This window comes from Eumetopias jubatus, unplaced genomic scaffold, assembly GCF_037043125.1.
Source record: "Eumetopias jubatus isolate StellerSeaLion01/CBP00866 unplaced genomic scaffold, mEumJub1_p1.0 scaffold_1, whole genome shotgun sequence".
In the NCBI taxonomy this organism is placed as follows: domain Eukaryota; kingdom Metazoa; phylum Chordata; class Mammalia; order Carnivora; family Otariidae; genus Eumetopias; species Eumetopias jubatus.
In genome coordinates, this window is record NW_028274807.1 from 212,516,905 (window position 1) to 212,539,415 (window position 22,511).

Genomic DNA, 22,511 nt, shown 5'->3' on the forward strand with positions numbered 1-22,511 from the left:
ACAGTGTCTTGGCAGCATCCCACCCCGCCCTCCATCAGTCAGCCATGAAAGAGGATGCTTCATGGGTTGGGGACGGTACAGGAGAGAGTGACTCCATCAAATAACCCTGAACAGACACTTCCACGGGCCCTGAAGATCGCCCCACTCTGGGCAAGGAGGCCATCCCAGCTTGTGCAAAGTCTTGGCTGTTGGACTCAGTGTAAGGTGTTCAGGTGCACCAACAAATCTGAACGATGTGAAGAGAGGAGTCATAGCGTTGAACAGGGCTGTGTGGTGAAGGGCCAAGAACACAGATTCCTAGGGCTGAATGGACAGAGTCCAAATCTTAACTCCTCTGTCCTGGATAGTAGTCTTAGGCAAGGCACTTAACCCCTCTGAGCCTCATCCGTTTGCTCATCTGTAAAGTGGAGATGAATGGTAGCTCTCTCAGAGTGTTATAAATGAGAAATGTACACACTTCAGTGTGTGTGGCTGGGGGTCAAGGAGGGAGAGAGCACTTCCCTTCTGAGCATGAAGGTATGGAGGAAAGAGGAAGATGAGGGTATGGGAAGGAGCCTTCAATCACTGAGAGAGGGGGTGGGGTTCGGGGGGGAGACTGAGGGGGTGGAGAGGCTGAGAGTGACCCAGCAATCTCCTCCATTGTGGGTGAAAGCTGGAAGCTCAACCGTGTGCTGGCTGGCTGGGCAACTAGTCAGAGCTGGGTCCAGGGACAAATCAACAAAAGCCATCATGATATGATCAAGTCGAAGGGAATAGGTGTCCAGCCAGGGACGAAATGAAAAGGGTGGAAAGGAGGAGGAGGGGATGGAGCTCCATCACTGATGGTGCTTGACGAGCATGTCAACAAATGGTACCTTGGACAGCGCCCCCATCTTGAAGGTCTGGGTGTGGTGAGATTGGCTCTGTCCAGGATAAAATGGGCCTCAGTGGCCATGCCCAGGGACTGCTTCTGTGGGCTGTTGGGAATCTGGTTTCAGGGAATGAACATGGCTCCCTGACTCCATCCCTGACTCTGTAATCAGACCTTCAAAGATCAAAGCCTCCTGAGCCACCAAGAGCCAAGCTCAAGCCCGGCCAGGAGCCCTTTCCCCCTGGGCAGCAATTCTGTGAGGCCAGGTTGTCATTTCCACAGGAAGAACAGGAGTCCAGCTTTGGGTCCCACAGAATAAGATGGCCCTTTTGGCTGCTCTCCGATTATCTATACAAGGGTCTGCTAGCTGCAAAGCACCTCTTCTGTTTGCTTCCACTAAAAATCTACGTGACACACTTCTGAATTACCTCATGATCAATCAGGATTTCTCAATCCCAGTACTATTGACATTTTGGATGGGATCATTCTTTATTGTCAGAGGCCCTCCTGTGCACGTAGGATGTTTAGCATCATCCCTGACCTCTAATCACCATATGCCAATAGCATCCTCCCTTTACCCCAGCCAGCTGTGACAACCAAAAATATCTCCGGGCATTGCCAAATGTCCCCTGGGGGGGCAAGAGTTGCCCTGCTTGAGAACCACTGCAATAAACCCATCCTGCAGTGATCCCCAGGACAAAATCAGACTCTCCTGGTAAAGCTGGTCTGTTTGTTGATCACACTACTACTCTTAACTAAAGGACTTTTCCTTTTTGCCTTGCCTGCCAGGAAGCTCAGAAAGCTTACTTTGGTATTCATTTCCATGTAGCTCTGGTTGCAGGAAAATGTGTGCTCCTGCTTGGTTCTAAGAATGGTTTAAAGCACCCAGACACCAGATGAAAAATAATGGGTAGGAGTTCCAAGGAGGCAGATTTATTTCTGCACAAATTGAAGGATTTTCTTTTCTTTTTTTTTTAAGATTTTATTTATTTATTTGACAGAGATAGAGAGAGAGCACAAGTAGGCAGAGAGGCAGGCAGAGGGAGAGGAAGAAGCAGGCTCTCCGCTGAGCAGGGAGCCTGATTCAGGACTCGATTCCTGGACCCTGGGATCATGACCTGAGCTGAAGGCAGCCGCTTAATCAACTGAGCCACCCAGGGGCTCAAATTGAAGGATTTTCTAACAGTGGAACTGACAAGCCCCAGGACGGTTGCTAGAAAAGAACAGGAGCTTTACTAGAAATATTTTTAGTGCAGAAAGATACTTCATCATGATTTGGGAGGTATTTTATGGATTTATGTCTCTCCCTCCCTATATTCCACTCACCCTTCCCCACACCAAAAAAGGCATTTCATACCAACTACAAAAACCCAAAAGGCTTATAGACCAAGATGAATAAAGTAGGATTGTACATGGGAGAACAGATTAATTTTTAAAGGAAAACATCATGGAGCAGCAGAATTCAGACTTGCCACTTCCCTGTCTTTCTGTCCTTAGGCAAGTGATGCCATGATCTGCCCCCTCTTTCCTTGTGCATAAAATGGGGCTGGCAACAGTTCTCCCTTCATGAAGTGGGTACAAGCTTTATTTATTATTTATTTATTTAATGATTTTTTATTTATTTGCGAGAGAGAATGAGAGACAGAGAGCACGAGAGGGAGGAGGGTCAGAGGGAGAAGCAGACTCCCTGCTGAGCAGGGAGCCCGATGTGGGACTCGATCCTGGGACTCCAGGATCATGACCTGAGCCGAAGGCAGTTGCTTAACCAACTGAGCCACCCAGGAGCCCTGGGTACAAGGTTTAAAATGCACATGTGCCATTCTTAGAACAGAGCCTAGTATTTGGCTGCAGCTTGGTGACAGGTGCCCCTATTTTTTAATGTCTTAGGTCATTTTTGTTGCAAGTGATGGAAACCTGGCTCGCTCTAGCTCAAGCAGAAAGGGATTTTTTTTTAAAGATTTTATTTATTTATTTGAGAGAGAGAGAATGAGAGATAGAGAGCACGAGAGGGAAGAGGGTCAGAGGGAGAAGCAGACTCCCTGCTGAGCAGGGAGCCCGATGTGGGACTCGATCCTGGGACTCCAGGATCATGACCTGAGCCGAAGGCAGTCGCTTAACCCACTGAACCACCCAGGCGCCCTAGAAAGGGATTTTTATTGACTTTGTTACAAAGAAAACCACAGACCCCAAATGGTGTTACTTGGGCCAGGATAAGTCACCAAACCAAGGGTTAATACCTAACCTAATTGCAGTTTCAACCTCCCCCAGAAATGTAAGTCTTAATCTACCAATTGGAAATTTTTTTTTTATAAGCACCAATAAGGTAATCTGTCACATGGGCCTTCTTCATGGACAGAAGATGAGGTAATCCACCTAATAAGATCCCCTACCCTTCCCCTAAGGGAAAGTGACTTTGCCTGGAACAATTCTTTTCTTTTGCCTATAATTTTCTTGCCCTAACCCCCTTCCTATAAAAACCTTCCAATTTGTACAATTCCTCAGGGTGCCCCTCTATGTGTTAGAAGGGATGCTACCTGATTCATAAATCTTTTTAAGATTTTATTTGTTTGAGAGAGAGAGAGAGTGCGCAAGCAGTGAGCACGGGGGTGAGGTGGGTTGGGGTAAGGGCAGAGGGAGAAGGGAGCAGGCTCCCCGCTGAGCAGGGAGCCCAGCGTTGGACTTGATCCCAGGATCATGACCTGAGCTGAAGGCAGATGCTTAACCAACTGAGCCACCCAGGCACCCCCATGAGCCATTCAATAAAGCCAATTAGATCTTCCAATTTATTTGGATGAATTCTGTTATTTTATAACTTAGAAATAAGAAAATCTGGAATCTACCTCACCACCTTGCAATCCTGTGTCCCTCCAAGCGGTGGCCAAAAAAAGAGAATGCTAGCAATCCAAATACTCTTGATTAAAGCCTCAAAGGAAGGAGAGGGTCTTGCCCCAACTCCTCGTCTTGGAACTTAAAGGACACTCTGATTGGCCCGCTTGCGTCTGCCCAGCCATGAACCAGTCATTGTGCCCAGAGGGATAGAATGCTATGATTGGATGGCCCAGCTCACAAGCCCACCCCTGGGTGATTTGGTTCCCCAAACCTCACCAGGATCTTTGATCCTGGAGCCCAACCTTGCTGGACCCTGTCTCCTAGCAACAGATCTGTGCCTGCCCATCCCCTCAGCATCTCTTTTGCCCCCGGTTACAATCTGGAGGGTGGAGAGATAGCTAACAGGCTCTTCCCAATGGAGGGTAATTGTATGTTTATGGACAGGGAGTGTTCAGTGTTACAGAGTAGCCTGGGGCATCAAGTGCCCCCTAGTTCTCCAACAATCCCAGTCTTATCTCTCACCCCATTACTAATTTCCTCCTCTAGCTTGGGGCAGAGAATCCAGCTCCCGCAATCACAAAATCAAGCAGATGCTAGTCTCTGCTGCAAGAAGTACATAGGCAGCCTGTGTCTGTCTAGGGAGACCTTGATGAAGGTGCCCAAATATTTCAACATCCTGCTATTTTTCTCCAAAGCCCCTCAAACCACAGTCTCAAGAAACACGTGGTTAGAGTCCCAAGATAAAATAGGCAAGATTTTTTTTTAAGATTTTATTTATTTATTTATTTGACAGAGAGAGAGAGAGAGAGAGAGAGCGAGAGAGGGAACACAAGCAGGGCGGGGTGGGAGAGGGAGAAGCAGGCTTCCCGTGGAGCAGGGAGCCCGATGCGGGGCTTGAGACAAGGACCCTGGGATCATGACCTGAGCTGAAGGCAGACGCTTAACGACTGGGCCACCCAGGTGCCCCAGGAAGCAAGATTTTAATCAGCTTATTTTTCTACCGCATAACAGAAATTTCTTGTTTCTTGAGGAAGGCTCTTCTCAGGGCAGACTGTATGCACTGCATAAATCTAGGGAGTCCCATTCACTTTGTAGTGAATATATGTGTCTGTGGTGGCCCTGCCCCTCTACCTCACTTTGCTCTGCCAATTCCACATTTTAGGTTACTTCCCACAATACCCTTCCTTTTCCAGGTACTAATTCTAAATTAGTCAAGACTGTCATCGATTCAAGGGACAGAAACCCGCCCCATGCCCAGGAAATGTGTTGGCTCATGGTATTGGAAAGAATGAGGGCTTTTGGCCTCAGGTATGGCCATATTCAGGAGCTCAGCCAATGTAGACGGAACTTTCTCTTCACCTCTCACTATACATCCTCGTGTAGATTGGCTTCAGTCTGCATGCAGACTGTTCTTCCTGACAAGTGGGGAAGGGGGCTGCAGGTAGGATGGGGGCCTATATACAGCTTATGATCCCAGAGGAAGAATGAGACCGTCCAACGTCATGTCCTCCAACTTAATTATTGTGGCCAGGAGATGGGATTCTCTGATTGGTACGTTTAGGCTGAGTGATACTGGGGGGCTGTGTGAGGTTGGAGTAGCGGAGAAGGATCCACAAAGGGAAAGCAAGGTGCTGATAGAGATACTTAGCAGACAGGGGAGCCTGGGTGGCTCAGTTGGGTAAGCTTCTGACTCTTGATTTCAGCTCAGGTCATGATCTCAAGGTCATGAGATGGAGCCTCACATCGAGCCCCACGTAGGGATCCGTGCTCAGCGCGGAATCTGTTTGAGATTCTCTCTCTCCTTCTGACCCCCCTTCTAAAATAATAAATAAATCTTAAAAAAAAAAAAAGATACTTAGCAGACAGAAACAACACTGTCATCACAAGCATTATTTGCTATGGGATCCTCCAGGAGGTGGCAGGATGAGGAACCCCCGACATAATCCAATTTCAGTCTCAGATCTCTCAGATCTGCTGAGGGCTTTTCCACAGAAAGGTGGAAAGCTAGTTTCAGACCTTGAGCTCAGCACAGATCTAGAAGGTTCAGGAAAGAAGAGAGAAGACTCCTGGAGGCCTGATTTGCTTGAGGTTATATTCAAGGGTAGGTGGTGTGTCAAAATTCACGCAAAGACCATCAGAAATACAGCTGTAGTCAAAAAAAGTTTTTTTAGCTCGCTAAAAAGGGAAGATCAGACACCAGGAACCATGGGTACCTCCCTAAGAGGGTGTTGGGGGACAGAAGGGCACCTTATAGGACTCAGGCATGTGGGGTGGGGGGTAGTTTTAAAGAGAGTTGAAGAGAGTAGAAGCAATTCTCGGTTGGTGCTGTCAGGAAGCAGGGAGCGGATTGGTGACTGGGTATTTTGGTGATTTTTATCTCCGAAGTGGGAGGATGCACGGGGAGCTGTCGTTGGTAAGAGGCGGTAGCCATCGCGTTAGTCCGGGCGAGGAGGGTGTGTATTCATTTTTGTGGTTGCAGAGTGTCCTTGTCTCTGGCTCGGTTCAGACGTGGTCACAGAGCGGCCTTGTGTGGTCATTGTTTATATTCTGTGACTGTTGTTTATGCTCAGTGAAGAACATCACGGCCCAGCTGGCAGCTGCCAGGGCTGGTTTTCAATCCCTCTTTGCGGGGATCTGTGCCTCCAGGTAAAGTCTGCCCAGAGTCCTTCCCCACTTTGGCCTAGGCTTCTCCAGAGATCATCACTCCAGTGGGCATCAGACACAGGGAGTCCACCAGTGACATCAGTGAGTGACCTATCAGCCGGACAGCAGGAGGAAAACACTCAGGGACAGGGCCCCCAACACTCTTCCTTGGGGAGTCTTACAGGGGGACGCTGGATTGAGCAAAGATTAACAGCTTTGTAAATTGCAGGGCTTCTCGGAGCCTTGGCTTTGCTTATGTGCCCTGCCAGTTGGGCAGAGAAATAGAAGGTTTGGTGCTTTTTGAACAAAGATAGAGTCGGAGACACGGGCACGAGGCAGAGACAGAGACAGAGGAGGCCAGAAACAAGGAGAGACAGACGGGCAGAGGCAGGAAAAGTGACAGGGACAGAGGCAAAGAGACTGAAACAGGGAGGGTCGCAGAAATAGAGGGGCAGAGACAGAAAGGAACAGAGCTAGGCGCCGAGAGGGCAACAGAGATGCAGAGAGAGACCGGGGCAGGGGGAGACCGCGGCAGGGGCCGAAGCACGCGGGGGCCGGGAGGGACAGCGAGGGCCTGAGGCGCCGGGCCGCGGCGGGCCGGGGCAAGGGCAGCGCGGGAGGCCGCGGCGCAAACAAAGGCGCGGCCGCGCGGCCGGGGCGGCCGGGCCGGGACAAAGGCTGGCCCGGGGGGCGGGGGCAGCGATGGCGACGGCCGCGGCGGGCGCGGGCGAACTACAAGTCCCAGCAGCTCCCGCTGCGGCCCTCGGCCGGCCCCTCTCGCTCCCCGGGAGCGCCTGGCGGGGCCGCTGGGCCGAGGGGGCCGCCGGCGGGGCTGGCGGGCGGGGGGCTTCCTGCGGGCCCCGGGGGCGCGGCGGGCCGGGCAGGGGCAAGGGGCGCCGGGTGAGTGTCCCCGCGAGCGGGCCGGGCGGGCGGGGGCCGGGGCCGGGGCCGGGGCGGGGGCGGGTGCGGGGCGCGGCCCGGGGCGACCTCTGTCTGCCGCCCCCCTCCCCGCCCGCGCGCCGCCCGCCCGGCCCGGGAGAGCAGGGTCGCGGGCGGGAGGGGAGGGGGGTCCCCCCGCGGCCCGCGGGCCTAGCGTGCCCTTTCCGCCGCCGCGGCCCCGGGGGGAGGAGGGCCCAGCCCGAGTTGGGCGCCTGAAATCGGGGAGGTATGGGGGGGGCACCCCTCAGCTGTGGGGTCGGGAGCTCAGAGCGCCTCCTCCCCTGGAGGCGATCCAGACCCTCTCTATCCCAGGAACCCTGGAGGACGCCTAAGTATTGTTCTCCCCACCCTCCAGCCTGAGGTTGGGAGTTCAGGAGGCCCTTCCTCAGGAGGGGGGTCGGGGGTACCCTCTGACCCCCTGGAGCCCAGTTATTGTTCCCCTCACTCTCCAGTCTTGGGGTCCAGAGTTCTGGAAACCCCTTCCCAGGAGGTGATCCAGGGGTCCACCTGCCCCCTCCCCCCAGGAACTCAGTTCTCCTCCCCCCTTCCAGCTAAGAGTTGAGAGTTTGGAAGGCCCCTTCCTCCGGAGGCCATCTAAAGGTTCCCCTGCCCCCCCCAGAAACCCAGGAGGGGACCCAAGCATTGTTTCCCCCTCACCCTTCAAATGTGGTGTCTCCGTTGAGGAGGTGATCTAAGAACTCCACCCTCTCCATTTGCTTAGCCACTTGGAGCTGTGGGGTTGTGGTTCTGGATGTCCCTCTCCCCAGGAGAGCCAGAGGCCCCCCCATCCCTCCCTCCAGGAACAGATCTGTTTGTTTGCCCCCCAACCCACAGCCATGGGGCGGATAGCTCAAGACATCACCTCCCCATCAGGTAATCCTGAACTCCCTCTGCTCCCCAGAAGGGCTCCCAGCAATGGTTTCTCCACCCTGCTTCCAACCTCCAGGTATGGGGCTGGAATTCAGGATCTTTTCTCCAGGAGGAGACCAAAAAAGTATCCTGACACTTGACCTCAGCCTTGGGATCAGTTAGTTACTCAGGAATCTCCCTTTCCTAGGAGATGACCCAGAAGCCCCTCAGTAACCCCATAGGGGCCCCAAGGATTATTTTTGCCCCCACCTAGGGATTAGAATTCAGGATCTGCTATACAACTGGGCAAACGGGTACAACACCTGTCCCTACTCACCTGGCTACGGGTCCATGGGTCTCTCTGTGCCCCAGTGGGTCCCACCTTACCCCCCCCCCCAGCTTTAGGAACTGGCATTTGGATACACAGGTGTTTTGACAGTTATTCCCACCCCTGAACTGTGAGGTCTGGCATTCCAGTCACCTCTTCCCCAGCAAGCAAGCCAGAGGTGCCCCTGCCCTACCTCAATGGTGCAAGGGGAGTACCAGATGTTGTCCCCCCCATCCCCCAGATATAAGCTTCAGAGCTCAGGATGCTTCCTCTCTATGAGGCAAGCCAGAGGTTGCCCTTGCTACTAGGAACCCCCAAATATGTCATCCCCGACTACGGGACAGGAATTCAGGCCATGTACTTGGAGCAAGCACAGGAACCCAGGCACTCACCCTCTTCCCCATGAGGGGACCCCAGTCAAGCAGGTAGGAACCCTGGACTCTCTCTCCTCCACAGGACCCAAGCTTCCCACGAGAGGAGGAGCCCAAGATGGAGAGAGGGGCAGAGCCCTGGAGCTGGGTACTGGAGACCTCTAGTGCCGGGTCCCATGACTTCCATCCAGGTGTGGTGCTGAGAAGGGAAGGTTCCCCCCACCCCACCCCACCCTCCATGTCCCACCAGGGTCCCTCTTCTCCCTGCCCTGGCTGGAGCGCATCACAAGTCTCCCTGCGATCTGAGACAAGGGCAGGATCCATGTGTGTGTTCAGGAGTGGGTTTTGGGCCATGGCATGGCCCCCTCTCACTTCCCTGCCCAGACTCCAAAAGAGACCCCCTGGCCTCCAGAACCTACCCTCCACTCACCCTCTGTCCTCACCCTGCAGATCCTGCCCCAGAAGCAGCCAGCACTTCCACACCAGGGATGCGGCGCTCGGTCCTGGTCAGGAACCCAGGCCACAAAGGCCCGAGGCCCACTTATGAAGAGCTTGACTCCGACTCAGAGGACCTGGACCCCAACCCTGAAGAGCTGGACCCAGTTTGTGAAGACCCAGAGCCTGACCCAGAAGACCTCAACACTGTCTCTGAGGATGTGGACCCCAGCTATGAAGATCTGGAGCCCGTCTCTGAGGATCTGGGCCCCGACGCCGAAGCTCCGAGCTCCATCTCAGCCACCCGTGACTCGGATCCCCAAGATCTCGACCCCATGTCCTCAAGTTTCGACCTCGATCCAGACGTCATCGGCCCTGTCCCCCTGGTTCTTGACCCTAACAACGACACCCTCAGCCCCACCGAGTCCCCAGACCTGGACCCCCTCTCATCCAGCCTCACTGCCACTCCCGAGGTCCTGGCCCCCAGTCCCGCGGTGCTCCCTGCACCTGCCAGCCCTCCCCGGCCCTTCTCCTGCCCCGACTGCGGGCGAGCCTTCCGCCGCAGCTCGGGGCTGAGCCAGCACCGCCGCACCCACAGCGGCGAGAAGCCGTACCGCTGCCCCGACTGCGGCAAGTCGTTCAGCCACGGCGCCACGCTGGCCCAGCACCGCGGCATCCACACGGGCGCGCGGCCCTACCAGTGTGCCGCCTGCGGCAAAGCCTTCGGCTGGCGCTCCACGCTGCTGAAGCACCGCAGCAGCCACAGCGGCGAGAAGCCGCACCACTGCCCGGTGTGCGGCAAGGCCTTCGGGCACGGCTCGCTGCTAGCGCAGCACCTGCGCACGCACGGCGGCCCGCGGCCGCACAAGTGCCCCGTGTGCGCCAAGGGCTTCGGGCAGGGCTCGGCGCTGCTGAAGCACCTGCGCACGCACACCGGCGAGCGGCCGTACCCGTGCCCGCAGTGTGGCAAGGCCTTCGGCCAGAGCTCGGCGCTGCTGCAGCACCAGCGCACGCACACGGCCGAGCGCCCGTACCGCTGTCCGCACTGCGGGAAGGCCTTCGGCCAGAGCTCCAACTTGCAGCACCACCTGCGCATCCACACGGGCGAGCGGCCCTACGCCTGTCCCCACTGCTCCAAGGCCTTCGGCCAGAGCTCCGCGCTGCTGCAGCACCTGCACGTGCATTCCGGAGAGCGCCCCTACCGCTGCCAGCTCTGCGGCAAGGCCTTTGGCCAAGCCTCCAGCCTCACCAAGCACAAGCGGGTGCACGAGGGCGCGGCTGCGGCCGCCGCCGCCGCGGCCGCCGCCGCCGCCGCTGCCGCGGGCCTCGGCCTCAGTCCTGCCTCTATGTTGAGGCCAGGGCAGGTCTCCCTCCTGGGTCCTGATGCTGTCTCTGTTCTCGGCTCTGGCCTGGGCCTCAGCCCTGGCCCCAGCTCTGGCCTGGGCTCTGACCCTGGCTCCGTGGTGGGCTCCTTCCCTAATCCCAGCCCCAAAGCTGTCTCTGGCTCTGAATCTACCCCCACCCCTGATTCTGTCAAATCTGACCCTAAGCCTGGTCCCGACGCCAATCCTGACCTCGTGGCCAGCCCTGAGCAAGGATCTGGTCCCAGCCCTGACCAGGATCCCGTGCCCAGCCCCGACCCCAACCCTGAGTCTCACCCTGACCCCTGCTCTCCCACCCATGATACTGTCAGTCTGGCCATCCCTACTGGCGAGAGTCCTGAGTGGGTGCAGGAGCAAGGGGCACTGCTGGGGCCCGATGGCTGAAGTGGACGCCAACACTCATGGGGGGCCTGGGGAAGTTGTGTGTCATGCAGTTTAGTAAAATCCTCCCACTGCCTCCTGGCTCTGTGTTGTGTGGCTTGCCTGTTTCTCTTTCCTCTAATGCACAGCCCCTTCCTCAGGAGATGGGAGGGTGTGGCCGGTGCCAGCAATAGCTGGAACCCCAACGTCCTGGCTCCGCCCTAATCCTCCAGGCTTCCCAGTTCCCCCACAAGGTCTCACACTGGTCCCTCCCAGCAGTTACCACTCTGCTCCCCCAGTCCTGGCCACCCTAGTCATGGGCAGACTTCCCCTGCAGGTGGTCTGAGCAGGATCCCTTCCCTTTGGCTTTTCTATGAGTGGTGGAATTTCTGGCATGTTCACAGTCTAGTGGGCTGATAATGGAGACTGATATGAGACCCTGCAGGCAGCCCTACCCATCTGCTCACATAACCTACCCCTTGTCCTTCACAGCCCAGGTTATAGGCACAGCACTGGACAGAAGAGGTAGTCTTTTTTTTTTTTAAAGATTTTTTTATTTATTTGAGAGAGAGAGAGAATGAGAGATAGAAAGCGGGAGAGGGAAGAGGGTCAGAGGGAGAAGCAGACTCCCCGCTGAGCAGGAAGCCCGATGTGGGACTCGATCCCGGGGCTCCAGGATCATGACCTGAGCCGAAGGCAGTCGCTTAACCAACTGAGCCACCCAGGCGCCCAGAAGAGGTGGTCATTTATGTGCTGAACAAAAACATGTTGATTGCTGGGGTCTCAGCCGGCGACAAGATAAGCACAGCCTTCACAGAACTCACAGATGCCAAACTCAGGAACATTTATGAAGTAGTTACAGGGTATATAGTTCATTCTAAGAGACGCATAACAAGACTTTTTTTCCCCACACACATCAGACAGGTAATGTGCTGAGGAGGTAACAAGGTTTGGGAGAGACACATCTCACAACAGCATGAATGCTCAGTCATCACGCTCATGGTCCACAAAAGGATCAAGACCTCTGATTTAGGTGGGGGGACTACTTTCCCAAGGAAGGATTCCATAATCCCAATAACCACTACTTTAATCGTCAGTACTGTTTGCCCAGCCTTGTGCAGTGCTCTTGCATTTTGTGCTCTTGCGTTTTCTTAATTCAACAGCTCCAAGAGGCAGGTAACTATGACTAAGTATCCCCATTTTGCAAAAGAGTAAACGTGGAGTTTAAGGGACTTTTTTTTTTTTTAAATAAAGACTTTATTTGTGAGAGACAGAGAGAGCACAAGCAGGGGGAGCGGCAGGCAGAGGGAAAAGCAGGCTCCCCATGAAGCAAGGAGCCCGATGGGGGACTCGATCCCAGGACCCTGGGATCATGACCCAAGCCAAAGGCAGACGCTTCACCGACGGAGCCACCCAGGCATCCCTTGAGCCACCCAGGCATCCCTAAGGGACTCTTTGGAAGATGTATAGGTGGCAGTTGGCCGGGCCTAGATTTAATCTAAACTGCCTGTTCTCCAGAGTTTGCGTAATTAAACCAGCATTCTTTTCAAAGCAAGAGTGCAAAGGCCCTGGGGCCCTTGAGCGGTAAGCCAGGGGAGATTGGGGGCCGGAACAGAGGGCTCTGGTAGACTGAGGTCAGAGTTCGCTTGTCATCCCAGAGCAATGGGAAGACAGCAGGTTGTGGCAGAGGGCCGATAGGAACCACTCTTGGAAAATGCTTCTGGCTGCTGCCTGGGGAGTGTAACAGGAGAGGGTCAGGAGTGGGAGCCTCAGGTCAGGGAGGAGGTTGCTGCACAGGTGCGGGCCAGGAATGATGGGGGACTCTGGGCTGAGGGCCACAGGAGTGGGGATGTGAGTTGGTCCTATTTGGGACATACTTAGGAAATGGAGTAGGATTTGCTGACAGTTCGGACGAGAGGAGCAGAAGCGGGAGAGTTGAGAGTAACACGGGGTTTCTGGGAGGATGGAGAGGCAGCCATGAGACAGGCCGTATGGTCATCACCGGACTTTGCGGAGGGTAAGGGGTCAAGCACTGAGTATGGAACTCAGGAATTTGGCACGGGACGCGGGCATGACAGGGAGCCCGGGCCGAGCCGGCCCTACGCCGGCGCTCTCCCAGCCAGCCCATCCCCCAGCACATCGATCGCCCGCGGGCGTTAGGACCTCAGGGCCGTCCTCCGCCCGCAAGGAGCTAGTTGAGGCCCGCATGCGTGCTGCGGCAGCCGGGACTGTCGTGGCGCAGGGGGTGGGCCGGGATCCGGTCACGTGCGCTCCCCGGGGGCGCTCTGGTCACGTGACCGCGGCGGGCGTCAGCTGACGCGAGAGGGTTTGAAGCGGCGCCGCGAGGGAGCGAGGCCGCTGCAGCCGCGGCGGGCGCCCGGACCCCGGCTGCCCGGCCGCGTCCGGCGGCGTCCGGCGCTCCCCGCCCCGGCATGGCGGCCCCCGTGGGCCGGCGGGGCTCAGGTGAGGGCGCGCGCGGCCCCGCGGGACCCCGAACGCGAGCGGCGGGCGGGCGGCCAGCTCCCCGGACCTGGGGCGGCGGAGCTCCCGGTTTCCTTTGCCTAAACTCTGGTGCTGACCTCTTAGCGTCCCGGTGGGGGAGATGGGGACAGATGGCTCCGAGAACCTGGGCGGCAGGTGGGCGCCCGCTCCTCCGACCTTGGAGTTGGCGGGACTCCTGTGTGCTCTTCCTGGACCCAGGTTCTGCTCAGAGTTCCCAAACTCAGGCAGCGGGTGGGCCGCCAGCTTCTCCAACCTAGGTCCTGGAGGTGTCCGGGGTTTGCGTTCTGAGCATAGTTCCGATTGCTCAGCGTTGCTGGAACTCAGTGGGCACCGGCTTCTCCAACCCTCACGTGCAACTCCCAGGATTCCCTTCCCCAATTCTTTTTTTTTTTTAACTTTTTTTTTTTAAAGATTTTATTTATTTATTTGAGAGAAAGAGAAAGAGAGAGAAAGCACATGGGGGGGGCAGGGTCAGAGGGAGAAGCAGACTCCCTGCCAAGCAGGGAGCCCGATGCAGGACTCGATCCCGGGACTCCAGGATCATGACGTGAGCCGAAGGCAGTCGCTTAACCAACTGAGCCACCCAGGCACCCTTCCCTTCCCCAGTTCTTGAGGCAATGCTCAGCTTCTCTAAACTCAGATAGAGGGCTGGGGGGCCGGGGGGAGTTACCTCCTTGAACCCAGGCGCCTAACTTGATCTCATGAGTCCAAACCTGTGGAAGCTCAGTTTTCTTGAACTCAAGCGGTGGAAACCCAGCCTCCAGTCTCTTCAGCCTCTGCTTCTCATGGGGGAGCCTGGAGGAAGACCCTTTGTGTTGGTCTTCCCTTCTTGAGCTAGCTGGAGATACCTGAAACCTGTCCCTGCTGGTGGGATCTGGGGTGGGTTAACTGGGATCCCAGCTAGGGAGGCGGGCCTGCCCTCTGGTTCCCATCCAACTATCTTGTAAACAACCACAACAGCATCCAAGCTCCAGAGGACAGGCCAGGAGCTGACCCTCCCAGCAGGACAGGTTCTGACAGTGCTCACATTCGTCCTGGCAGCTGTGTCAGGCAGGCGCGGGGCCAGGCCCTGGGAAGAAGCAGGGTTCTCTGGTGGGGGTGTGTCAGGGACGCTTCTGGGCTGCTGTGACCAGCTGGGACCCCAGCAGTTGATGAAACCTTGGACCTTTCTCTTCGGTGGTTCAGGAGTGAAGAGAATAAGTAGTGTTAAGAATAAACCCTATTTTCTAAAGAATTACCAAGACTTGGAGGCTGAACTGAGGCTTTTATCTGCTTTATCCCGCTTCATTCAGAGAACACCTTTCAGAATTTCAACCTCAGGGTAGATTTTTTTTTTTAAGATTTTATTTATTTATTTATTTATTTATTTAAAAGATTTTATTTATTTATTTGAGAGAGAGAGAATGAGAGATAGCACGAGAGGGAAGAGGGTCAGAGGGAGAAGCAGACTCCCTGCTGAGCAGGGAGCCTGATGCGGGACTCGATCCCGGGACTCCAGGATCATGACCTGAGCCGAAGGCAGTCCATTAACCAACTGAGCCACCCAGGCGCCCCAAGATTTTATTTTTAAGTAATCTCTACACCCAAGGTGGGGCTCAAGATCAAGAGTTGCATGCCTTTCCCACTCAACCAGCCAGGCACCCCGTCTGGGTAGACTTTTTATTTCCACTTTTCAAATGAGAAGATGGAGGCTTTGAAAGATGACCAGGATCCCCCCAACTGGGAAGGGGAGGGGGGAGGTCTGGGATTTGGTTCTAGGGCTGTGAGAGTTCCAGAAGCTGGTGCCCTTCATGAAGATGCTATATTAGCTCATGAACTAACATACGGGCAGTGTGGTAATAACACCCATTGGTGTGCAGTGAGTCTTCAGCAAATATGTTCTGTTATTGTTACTGTTGTTGTCGATCTCCCCTTCTCTGGGCCTGGGGCTTGTGAGGGTGTCAACTGGATGGGCCAGGTCATGATGAGTGGAAAAATCCTTCTTCGGGTGTTTGATCAGAAAAAAACTGGAATGTAGCTGAGCTCCATGCTCATACCTGGAGGCTGGAGTTGAGATGAGCTCTCGAGCCTTGAGTGCCCTGTGGGAAGCCAGTGGAAGCAATTCATTCTCTTCCCAAAATCCACAAATGGAACAATGATGGAATGTTCTGACATTCTTAACCACAAACCAGCCCCTGTGATAATTGTTTTGTAAGCATCAAATCCTCAGCTTCCTGGTGAGAGGTGTTTTTGCCCCGTTCTGCAGATGAGAACGCTGAGGCTCAGGGCGGAGTGCCCTGCCCAAGCCAGTGAGAAGCAGGGTCAGGAATCAGCTCAGGCCCTTTTGAGCCCCAAATCCAAATATGTAACCTCTGATAGGACTGCTATATATATATCCACAAAATGTTGCAGATTTTTGGGGTTTTCTTAGATCTCTCAGAGTTCTTTGGCTGGTGCATGGGACCTGTTTCCCCTGAGGGCAGGTGGGTCTGCCTGGGCCTGGTCCCCACCACCCTCCCCCATTCCTGCAGAGACCGAGCGGCTCCTAACCCCCAGTCCTGGGTATGGCACCCAGGCTGGGGCTTCCCCGGTCCCTCCGGAAGAGGAGGACCTCCGCCGCCGGCTCAAGTACTTCTTCATGAGTCCCTGTGACAAATTTCGGGCCAAAGGCCGCAAGCCCTTCAAGCTGATGCTGCAAGTCGTGAAGATCTTAGTGGTCACCGTGCAGGTAAGTCCTGCAGGGGCTCCAGCAGAGCACCACCTGTGGCCGCTGCTGTGTCTGGAGTCGGAGCCTAGTCCAAACCCTGCAGCAACATAGGAACAGTGGCAATGGCTGTAATCAGTCAGGAAGCCCTCTAAGATCCGTGGTGGGAACAGCTCCTTGTAACTTCACAGATGCCCTTTGAGGTCCTGGCAACTGCTATTGCCACCATTTTATAGATGAGGCAGCTGAGGCTCAGAGAGGTGAAGGGACTTGTCCAAAGTCAAACAGCAACCAAGCATGGGGAGCTGGCGCTTGAACCCAGGCAGTCTGATGCCATGTTCACCCTCAAAGAGAACTGACCAAGTGGCTGAGCAGACAGTTGCTGCCCCCCCATCTCAGGCCCTGTGGTGGGCCTTGGGGACCCCAAGATGAATCAGAGCCCGCTCCTGCCCTAAGGAGCCTCTGGTCTCACGCTGTAATTCAGGGTATATTAGGATACTTTGGATTTCCTTTCGGTAAAAGGGCCCAACAGTGGTGCTTACCCTGTAGGTTTGGGTTTAGCACAGAACCTAGCACCTGGTAAACATCTAATGAACACTAGCCTCTGTTGTCATGAGATACATGAGCACCCGCTGTGTGCTGCTCACCGGGGACTTATGGTGGGCATTCCTCGTGCCCCGCATTGTCAACTCTCCCCCCGCCGCCCCAGCTCATCCTGTTTGGGCTCAGCAACCAGCTGGCAGTGACATTCCGGGAGGAGAACACCATTGCCTTCCGGCACCTCTTTCTGCTGGGCTACTCGGATGGGGCAGATGACACCTTCGCGGCCTACACACGGGAACAGCTCTACCAGGCCATCTTCCATGCTGTAGACCAGGTGCGGGCAACCAGGGGCAGGCAGGCAAGTGGGCAGGCGGGCAGGCAGGGGAGAGTGCGCAGGGCTGACGGACCCTCCCCTTCTCTGCCCACAGTACCTGATGCTCCCTGATGTGTCGCTAGGCCGGTATGCCTACGTGCGGGGCGGGGGTGGCCCCTGGGCCAACGGCTCGGCCCTGGCCCTCTGCCAGCAGTACTACCACCGAGGCCACGTGGACCCAGCCAACGACACCTTTGACATTGATCCCATGGTTGTCACTGGTGAGTAGGCAGGGCAGGGCATAACTGTTGGTAGCGCCGGCTGCTGGAATTAAAATCCCAGTTCTGCTTCCCATTCATCTGGCAGATAGGGTTGTCCTGATTGTTAATAATTTGATGTTTGCAGTGTCTTTGGTAGAATGCTTGGTGTGCAGAAAAATGCAAGTGTTTGTTTTTTTTTTAAAGATTTTATTTATTTATTTGACAGAGAGAGAGAGACAGCACAAGCAGGGGGAGTGGCAGGCAGAGGGAGAGGGAGAAGCAGGCTTCCCGCCGAGCAGGGGGCCCGACGCGGGGCTCAATCCCAGGACCCTGGGATCATGACCTGAGCCGAAGGCAGCCGCTTAACGGACTGAGCCACCCAGGCGCCCCAAGTGTTGTGTTTTAATATCATTAATTCACTAAGCATTTGGGGGCCCACTGAGCGCCAGGCCCTCGGGCCTGTGTAGGGAGTAAGACGAACTGGGCCCTCTCCAGGGGAGACAGTGGGGAACAGATGACAAATGTTAAGTTCATAGTAGGACGTGAAGGAGGGAAGGGGGCTGCCGGGGACTCCGGGGAGACCTTCCTGTGCCTCTCCCGCCCCCAGTGTCCCTTCCCTGACTCCCTGTCCTCAGACTGCATCCAGGTGGACCCCCCTGAGAGACCCCTTGTGCCCCCCAGTGATGATCTCTCCCTCTCGGACGGCAGCGCCAGTTACAAGAACCTCACGCTGAAATTCCACAAGTACTGCCTGATGGAGGGGCCTCCAGGGCTGGGCTGAGGGTTGGGGGAGGCAGGATGCCAGGCATCCTTGGCCACCCCCACCGGCGGGGACAGAGAAAGACCATGCTGATGCCTGTGTGTGAGCACTTCCTCTGCAAGCTGCAGAGTTAACGTGGGGCAGGAGCGCTGCGGTGTGGGGCGGGAGGCGGCAGGAGGGCCCAGCAGAGCCCCTCTCCCTCACCGAAGCTTCCCTCCCAGGCTGATCAACGTCACCATCCACTTCCAGCTGAAGACCATCAATCTCCAGAGCCTGATCAACAATGAAATTCCAGACTGCTACACCTTCAGTGTCCTGGTAAGCCCAGTGTCCAGGACAAGGGTGGCAGGTGCTCCAGTGATAAGGGTTGCCCACAGGGCTCCTGAGCTCCGGGGCTGGGGACCCTTGGCCAAGGGCAGCTTAGGGGTGATAAGGGAGTTGGGGCCAGACACACCATTCATCATGCAGGTCTGGGAGCCTAGGTCTGCCAAGGTTTACTCTGACCTCTCCTGCCCTGCCATACCCTTGCAGATCACTTTTGACAATAAGGCGCACAGTGGGCGTATCCCAATCAGCCTGGAGACCCAGGCCCACATCCAGGAGTGTAAGCACCCCAGCGTCTTCAGGCATGGTGAGCCCCCAACCCCCAGACCCGTGGTAGCAGGGGCCCTGACCTGCCCGGGGATCCCCCAAGCCCCAGACCAGCATGGACGCAGTTCCTGACTCACCCAGGTAACCTGTAAGCCCCCTGAGTAGCCACCACCAGTCCTGCAGCGCCCTAGGCCTGGGCCTAGCTCCATCCCTAGTCTCCCAAGGCCCCAAGCCACCCCTGGCCCTACCCAAGGCCTCTCCCCACAGGAGACAACAGCTTCCGGCTCCTGTTCGATGTGGTCGTGATCCTTACCTGCTCCTTCTCTTTCCTGCTGTGTGCCCGCTCACTGCTGCGTGGCTTTCTGCTGCAGAACGTGAGAGCTGCCTCCAGGGGCGCGCATGCGTGCCTGAGCCAGCCTTGCCTGGCTCGGGGGGGCCATAAGGGCCGGGGAGAGAGGGTCCCTTGCCCGGGCCAGCCCTCACCCCACCTGCCTCCTGCAGGAGTTTGTTGGGTTCATGTGGCGGCAGCGGGGACGGGTCATCAGCCTCTGGGATCGGCTGGAATTTGTCAATGGCTGGTACATCCTGCTGGTCACCAGCGATGTGCTTACCATCTCGGGCACCATCATGAAGATTGGCATTGAAGCCAAGGTGGGTCCTGCCCAGGGCCCTGTTGACTCGTTCCAGGCCCTGGTCCCTTATACCACCCCCCCGGCATACCCCTCCCATACCTGCCTGGGGCCACAGCCCCCGGGAAGAGCCGGGCCAGGTGGGGTTGACACTGTTGCTGTCCCTAGAACCTGGCAAGCTACGACGTCTGCAGCATTCTCCTGGGCACCTCCACGTTGCTCGTCTGGGTCGGCGTCATCCGCTACCTGACCTTCTTCCATAAGTACAATGTAAGTTTCGAATGTGCAGGCTGGACCTTCCAGGTGGTGGCCGTATGCTCCCCACTTCTCACTTTCTTCCCCCGTATAAATTCATACAGCTGTAGCCATCACCAGCCTCTATAGATGGCCTGTCATGAGTCCCTTCCCCATATCTGCCCACCCCAGATGTACCCAGTCTGGCCATGGGGTATCCTCAGGCCCCCTGCCCCCCCCAACCCGCCCCTTCTAAACTACCTCCAGCTTCTGTGGCCGCTCTGGTGTGACTTTAGCCAGGCCCTGCCTGCCTAAAGGCCAACCTAGGTTGTGGCCACATTCGCAAGGCCAACCTAGGCTGTGGCCATACCCTCATCGAGGCCTCCCCATCTGCCTGCCACAGATTCTCATTGCCACACTGCGGGTGGCCCTGCCCAGCGTTATGCGTTTCTGCTGTTGTGTGGCTGTCATCTACTTGGGCTATTGCTTCTGTGGCTGGATCGTGTTGGGCCCCTACCATGTGAAGGTAGGGGCTGTCCAGGGCGTGGTGCTCATGACCCACAGTCAAGGGGTTCCTGTCTCCCCTCTCCAAGCCCACTGCTCAACCCTCTGACCCCTGGTCTATTGATTGTTGATCTGGGCACCCTGAACAGCCCACCTTGACCCCTGGTACCTTACCAGGAAGTCTCCAGCAGTTCTGCCCATTGTTCCCTCTGACCCCCCGTGAACCCACCCCATCCCCAGCCCCCAGTTGCACCCACGGTCCTTCTGACCCCACAACCCCACTGCCCTGCTGGCAGTTTCGCTCGCTGTCCATGGTGTCGGAGTGCCTGTTCTCGCTCATCAACGGGGACGACATGTTCGTGACGTTTGCTGCAATGCAGGCTCAGCAGGGCCGAAGCAGCCTCGTCTGGCTGTTCTCCCAGCTCTACCTCTACTCCTTCATCAGCCTCTTCATCTACATGGTGCTGAGCCTGTTCATCGCGCTCATCACTGGAGCCTACGACACCATCAAGGTCAGCGCCGGCCCGCATGCCCTCCCCCAGCCTGTCTCCGCGGGGGGCCAACCCTCATGTACACACAGCCCCGAACCTTGGGCTCCAGGTCCCTTGGAGTTGGCCCCAGCAGGGTCTCAGGGGATGTGGTGCAGGGTGAGGAGGGAAGGACCTGGGGAAAGAAGGTGGGAGACTCTGAGAAGCCGGAAGAGAGGTGGCTGGGGGTGGGGGGAGGTGTGCTGATCACAGCTGCCACATTCTTGGTTTTATCAGGGTGGGGCTCTGGCCCGGTAAGGTTCCTGTGTCTGCTTTTACCAACAGGGAACCAGGCTGTAGAGTTTTAGTGACTTCCCTGAGGTCAGCTACTAAGTGGTAGAACCGGGCTCAACCCGGGACTGTGTGATTCTGGAAGCCCTGATCCTAACCCTCCCATCCTGTAGGGTGGCCTGGGTGGGAGCTCTTTGGGTCCAGGGAATGGTGGTGGTTCTGCAGGCTGCAGGGGTCAGTGGAGAATGGTTGGAGTAGAATGTGAGAGTGGCAGGTAGACCCAATTCTTTTAGCAGATGTGTCTGAGGGTCCTGTGCTGGGTAGCTAGGAAACATGGTATATACAGGCTATCCCAGAGCAGTAGGCAAGGTGGATGATCCATGAACAGTAGTGGGATGACCAACTGGTGAGAGGGATGAAGGTTACAAAAGGATCCCTTGCTTTAGACTCGTATTGGGGTGAGTCCAGGAAAGTTCCTAGAATGTGCTAATACTGGTCCTAGCCGCATGTACCTACTTAAATTTTGACTTTAGTTGAAATGAAATACAATTCCACATTCAGTTCCTCACTCACACCACCTGTCAAGTGCCCAAAGGCTAATGTGGCTATTGACTACCAGATTGGACAGCACAGATAGCAGACCTCCTTTCCATCGTCTCAGAAACTTCTGGATCGACAAGAGGGGAGTTCAAGAGAGAGCACCAGGGAGAAGGAACAGCCAAAGCAAAGGCCCAGTAGCCAGAAAGGACTTGGGGATGAGATGATGGCTTCTTTACCAGTTTGGGAGGGATGAAGGTTCTGCCGAAAGCCAGAGTTCTGCTGGGGATGGATGCAGGGGCTCATCCCCCACTCCCAAGCATGGATACAGTCATCCCACAGATACACTCCTGTCACTCGGGCCCAAGGAGCCCCCTGGGTCTTGCTCTAGCACCTAGATGTCACACGTGTGTCTCAGCCTTGGATATACAAGCCCAGACCTTGCTCCCGCCGTGTGCACCCACTCAGTAGATGGGCCCATCTGGGCACCCAGCTTGTGTCAGGTATGGCTCCGGGTGCTGGAGCAGCTGCAGAGGGCACCAGCTGACCAAGATGCGGGACGTGCACATACTCAGGGGCCAAGCAGTGTCTCCCGGGGAAGCAAACCCCGAGGATTGATAGGTGGAGGGGACCTCAAGTGCAAAGGGGTGGTGGGGCTGGGGAGCTTGGCTGGTCGCTGAGTCACAGGGAGGAGATCGCGCTGGCTGGCTGGCGAGGAGGTGGTGGGGAGGGCAGACCTCAAAGGGGCCACCCCGCATTTCTCCCCAGCACCCAGGCGGTGCTGGCGCAGAGGAGAGCGAGCTCCAGGCCTACATTGCTCAGTGCCGGGACAGCCCCACCTCTGGCAAGTTCCGCCGCGGGAGCGGCTCGGCCTGCAGCCTCCTCTGCTGCTGCGGCAGGTTCGAGCTGGGGACTGGGGGCTGGGGACAGGGAACGTGCCCGAGGGAACTGCTGCCTTCCGCCCCGGCTGACAGGCTGCTTGCTACTGCCTCTCCTCCAGGGACGCCTCGGAGGAGCATTCGCTGCTGGTGAATTGAGTTGGACCCGCCACTGCTACAGGACATTAGCCCTCAGACTGCGGAGACTCACGCTTATTTATTTTTAGGGTTTTTGCTTTTAAGGACCGGTTCCCTGCCGCGCCCTAAGGACCTGGCCCAGTCGGGTCGGACACGGGTGGGACAGGGGTGGGGTGGGTGTTAAATAAACGGGAA

At 56.3% G+C, this 22,511-nt stretch overlaps 2 protein-coding genes and 1 non-coding gene across 6 annotated transcripts; 2 read left to right on the top strand and 1 right to left on the bottom strand.

Annotated features, from left to right (window-relative positions):
• The first annotated feature begins 7,145 nt into the window (after positions 1–7,145).
• Positions 7,146–11,090, top strand: ZNF358 (zinc finger protein 358). 2 transcript variants are annotated; one of them, XM_028093112.2, is made up of 3 exons: positions 7,146–7,222; positions 8,895–9,000; positions 9,260–11,090. In XM_028093112.2, the coding sequence occupies exons 2-3, from the start codon at positions 8,928–8,930 to the stop codon at positions 11,008–11,010; spliced, it is 1,824 nt and encodes a 607-aa protein (XP_027948913.2). In that variant the 5' UTR covers positions 7,146–7,222; positions 8,895–8,927; the 3' UTR covers positions 11,011–11,090. The 2 variants fall into 2 exon arrangements, with proteins under 2 accessions (XP_027948913.2, XP_027948914.2); XM_028093113.2 differs by lacking the exon at positions 7,146–7,222 and adding an exon at positions 8,033–8,134.
• An 810-nt stretch (positions 11,091–11,900) lies between these two features.
• Positions 11,901–12,002, bottom strand: LOC114200883 (small nucleolar RNA U13). Its single transcript, XR_003607536.1, has one exon. It is a non-coding gene; the product is annotated as a small nucleolar RNA U13 (small nucleolar RNA).
• A 1,329-nt stretch (positions 12,003–13,331) lies between these two features.
• MCOLN1 (mucolipin TRP cation channel 1) lies at positions 13,332–22,501 on the top strand. 3 transcript variants are annotated; one of them, XM_028093209.2, is made up of 14 exons: positions 13,339–13,449; positions 15,999–16,195; positions 16,881–17,048; positions 17,143–17,308; positions 17,923–18,031; positions 18,269–18,365; positions 18,579–18,678; positions 18,906–19,012; positions 19,140–19,289; positions 19,436–19,537; positions 19,905–20,027; positions 20,302–20,517; positions 22,069–22,199; positions 22,301–22,501. In XM_028093209.2, exons 1-14 carry the CDS (start codon positions 13,419–13,421, stop codon positions 22,335–22,337), a joined length of 1,734 nt encoding a protein of 577 aa, XP_027949010.1. In that variant the 5' UTR covers positions 13,339–13,418; the 3' UTR covers positions 22,338–22,501. The 3 variants fall into 3 exon arrangements, with proteins under 3 accessions (XP_027949011.1, XP_027949008.1, XP_027949010.1); XM_028093207.2 differs by lacking the exons at positions 22,069–22,199; positions 22,301–22,501 and having other exon boundaries at positions 13,335–13,449; positions 20,302–22,059; XM_028093210.2 differs by lacking the exons at positions 19,905–20,027; positions 22,069–22,199; positions 22,301–22,501 and having other exon boundaries at positions 13,332–13,449; positions 20,302–22,059.
• Positions 22,502–22,511: the final 10 nt, after the last annotated feature.

What these genes read in the sequence shown, in the direction of transcription:
- MCOLN1 (XM_028093207.2), top strand. Translation starts at nt 13,419, where the DNA reads ATGGCGGCCCCCGTGGGCCGGCGGGGCTCAG. An exon ending in TCTTAGTGGTCACCGTGCAG is followed by an intron (nt 16,196 to 16,880) that starts GTAAGTCCTGCA and finishes CCGCCGCCCCAG; the next exon opens with CTCATCCTGTTTGGGCTCAG. An exon ending in GTGGCTTTCTGCTGCAGAAC is followed by an intron (nt 19,013 to 19,139) that starts GTGAGAGCTGCC and finishes TGCCTCCTGCAG; the next exon opens with GAGTTTGTTGGGTTCATGTG.
- ZNF358 (XM_028093112.2), top strand. Translation starts at nt 8,928, where the DNA reads ATGGAGAGAGGGGCAGAGCCCTGGAGCTGGGTACTGGAGACCTCTAGT. An exon ending in GTCCCATGACTTCCATCCAG is followed by an intron (nt 9,001 to 9,259) that starts GTGTGGTGCTGA and finishes CTCACCCTGCAG; the next exon opens with ATCCTGCCCCAGAAGCAGCC.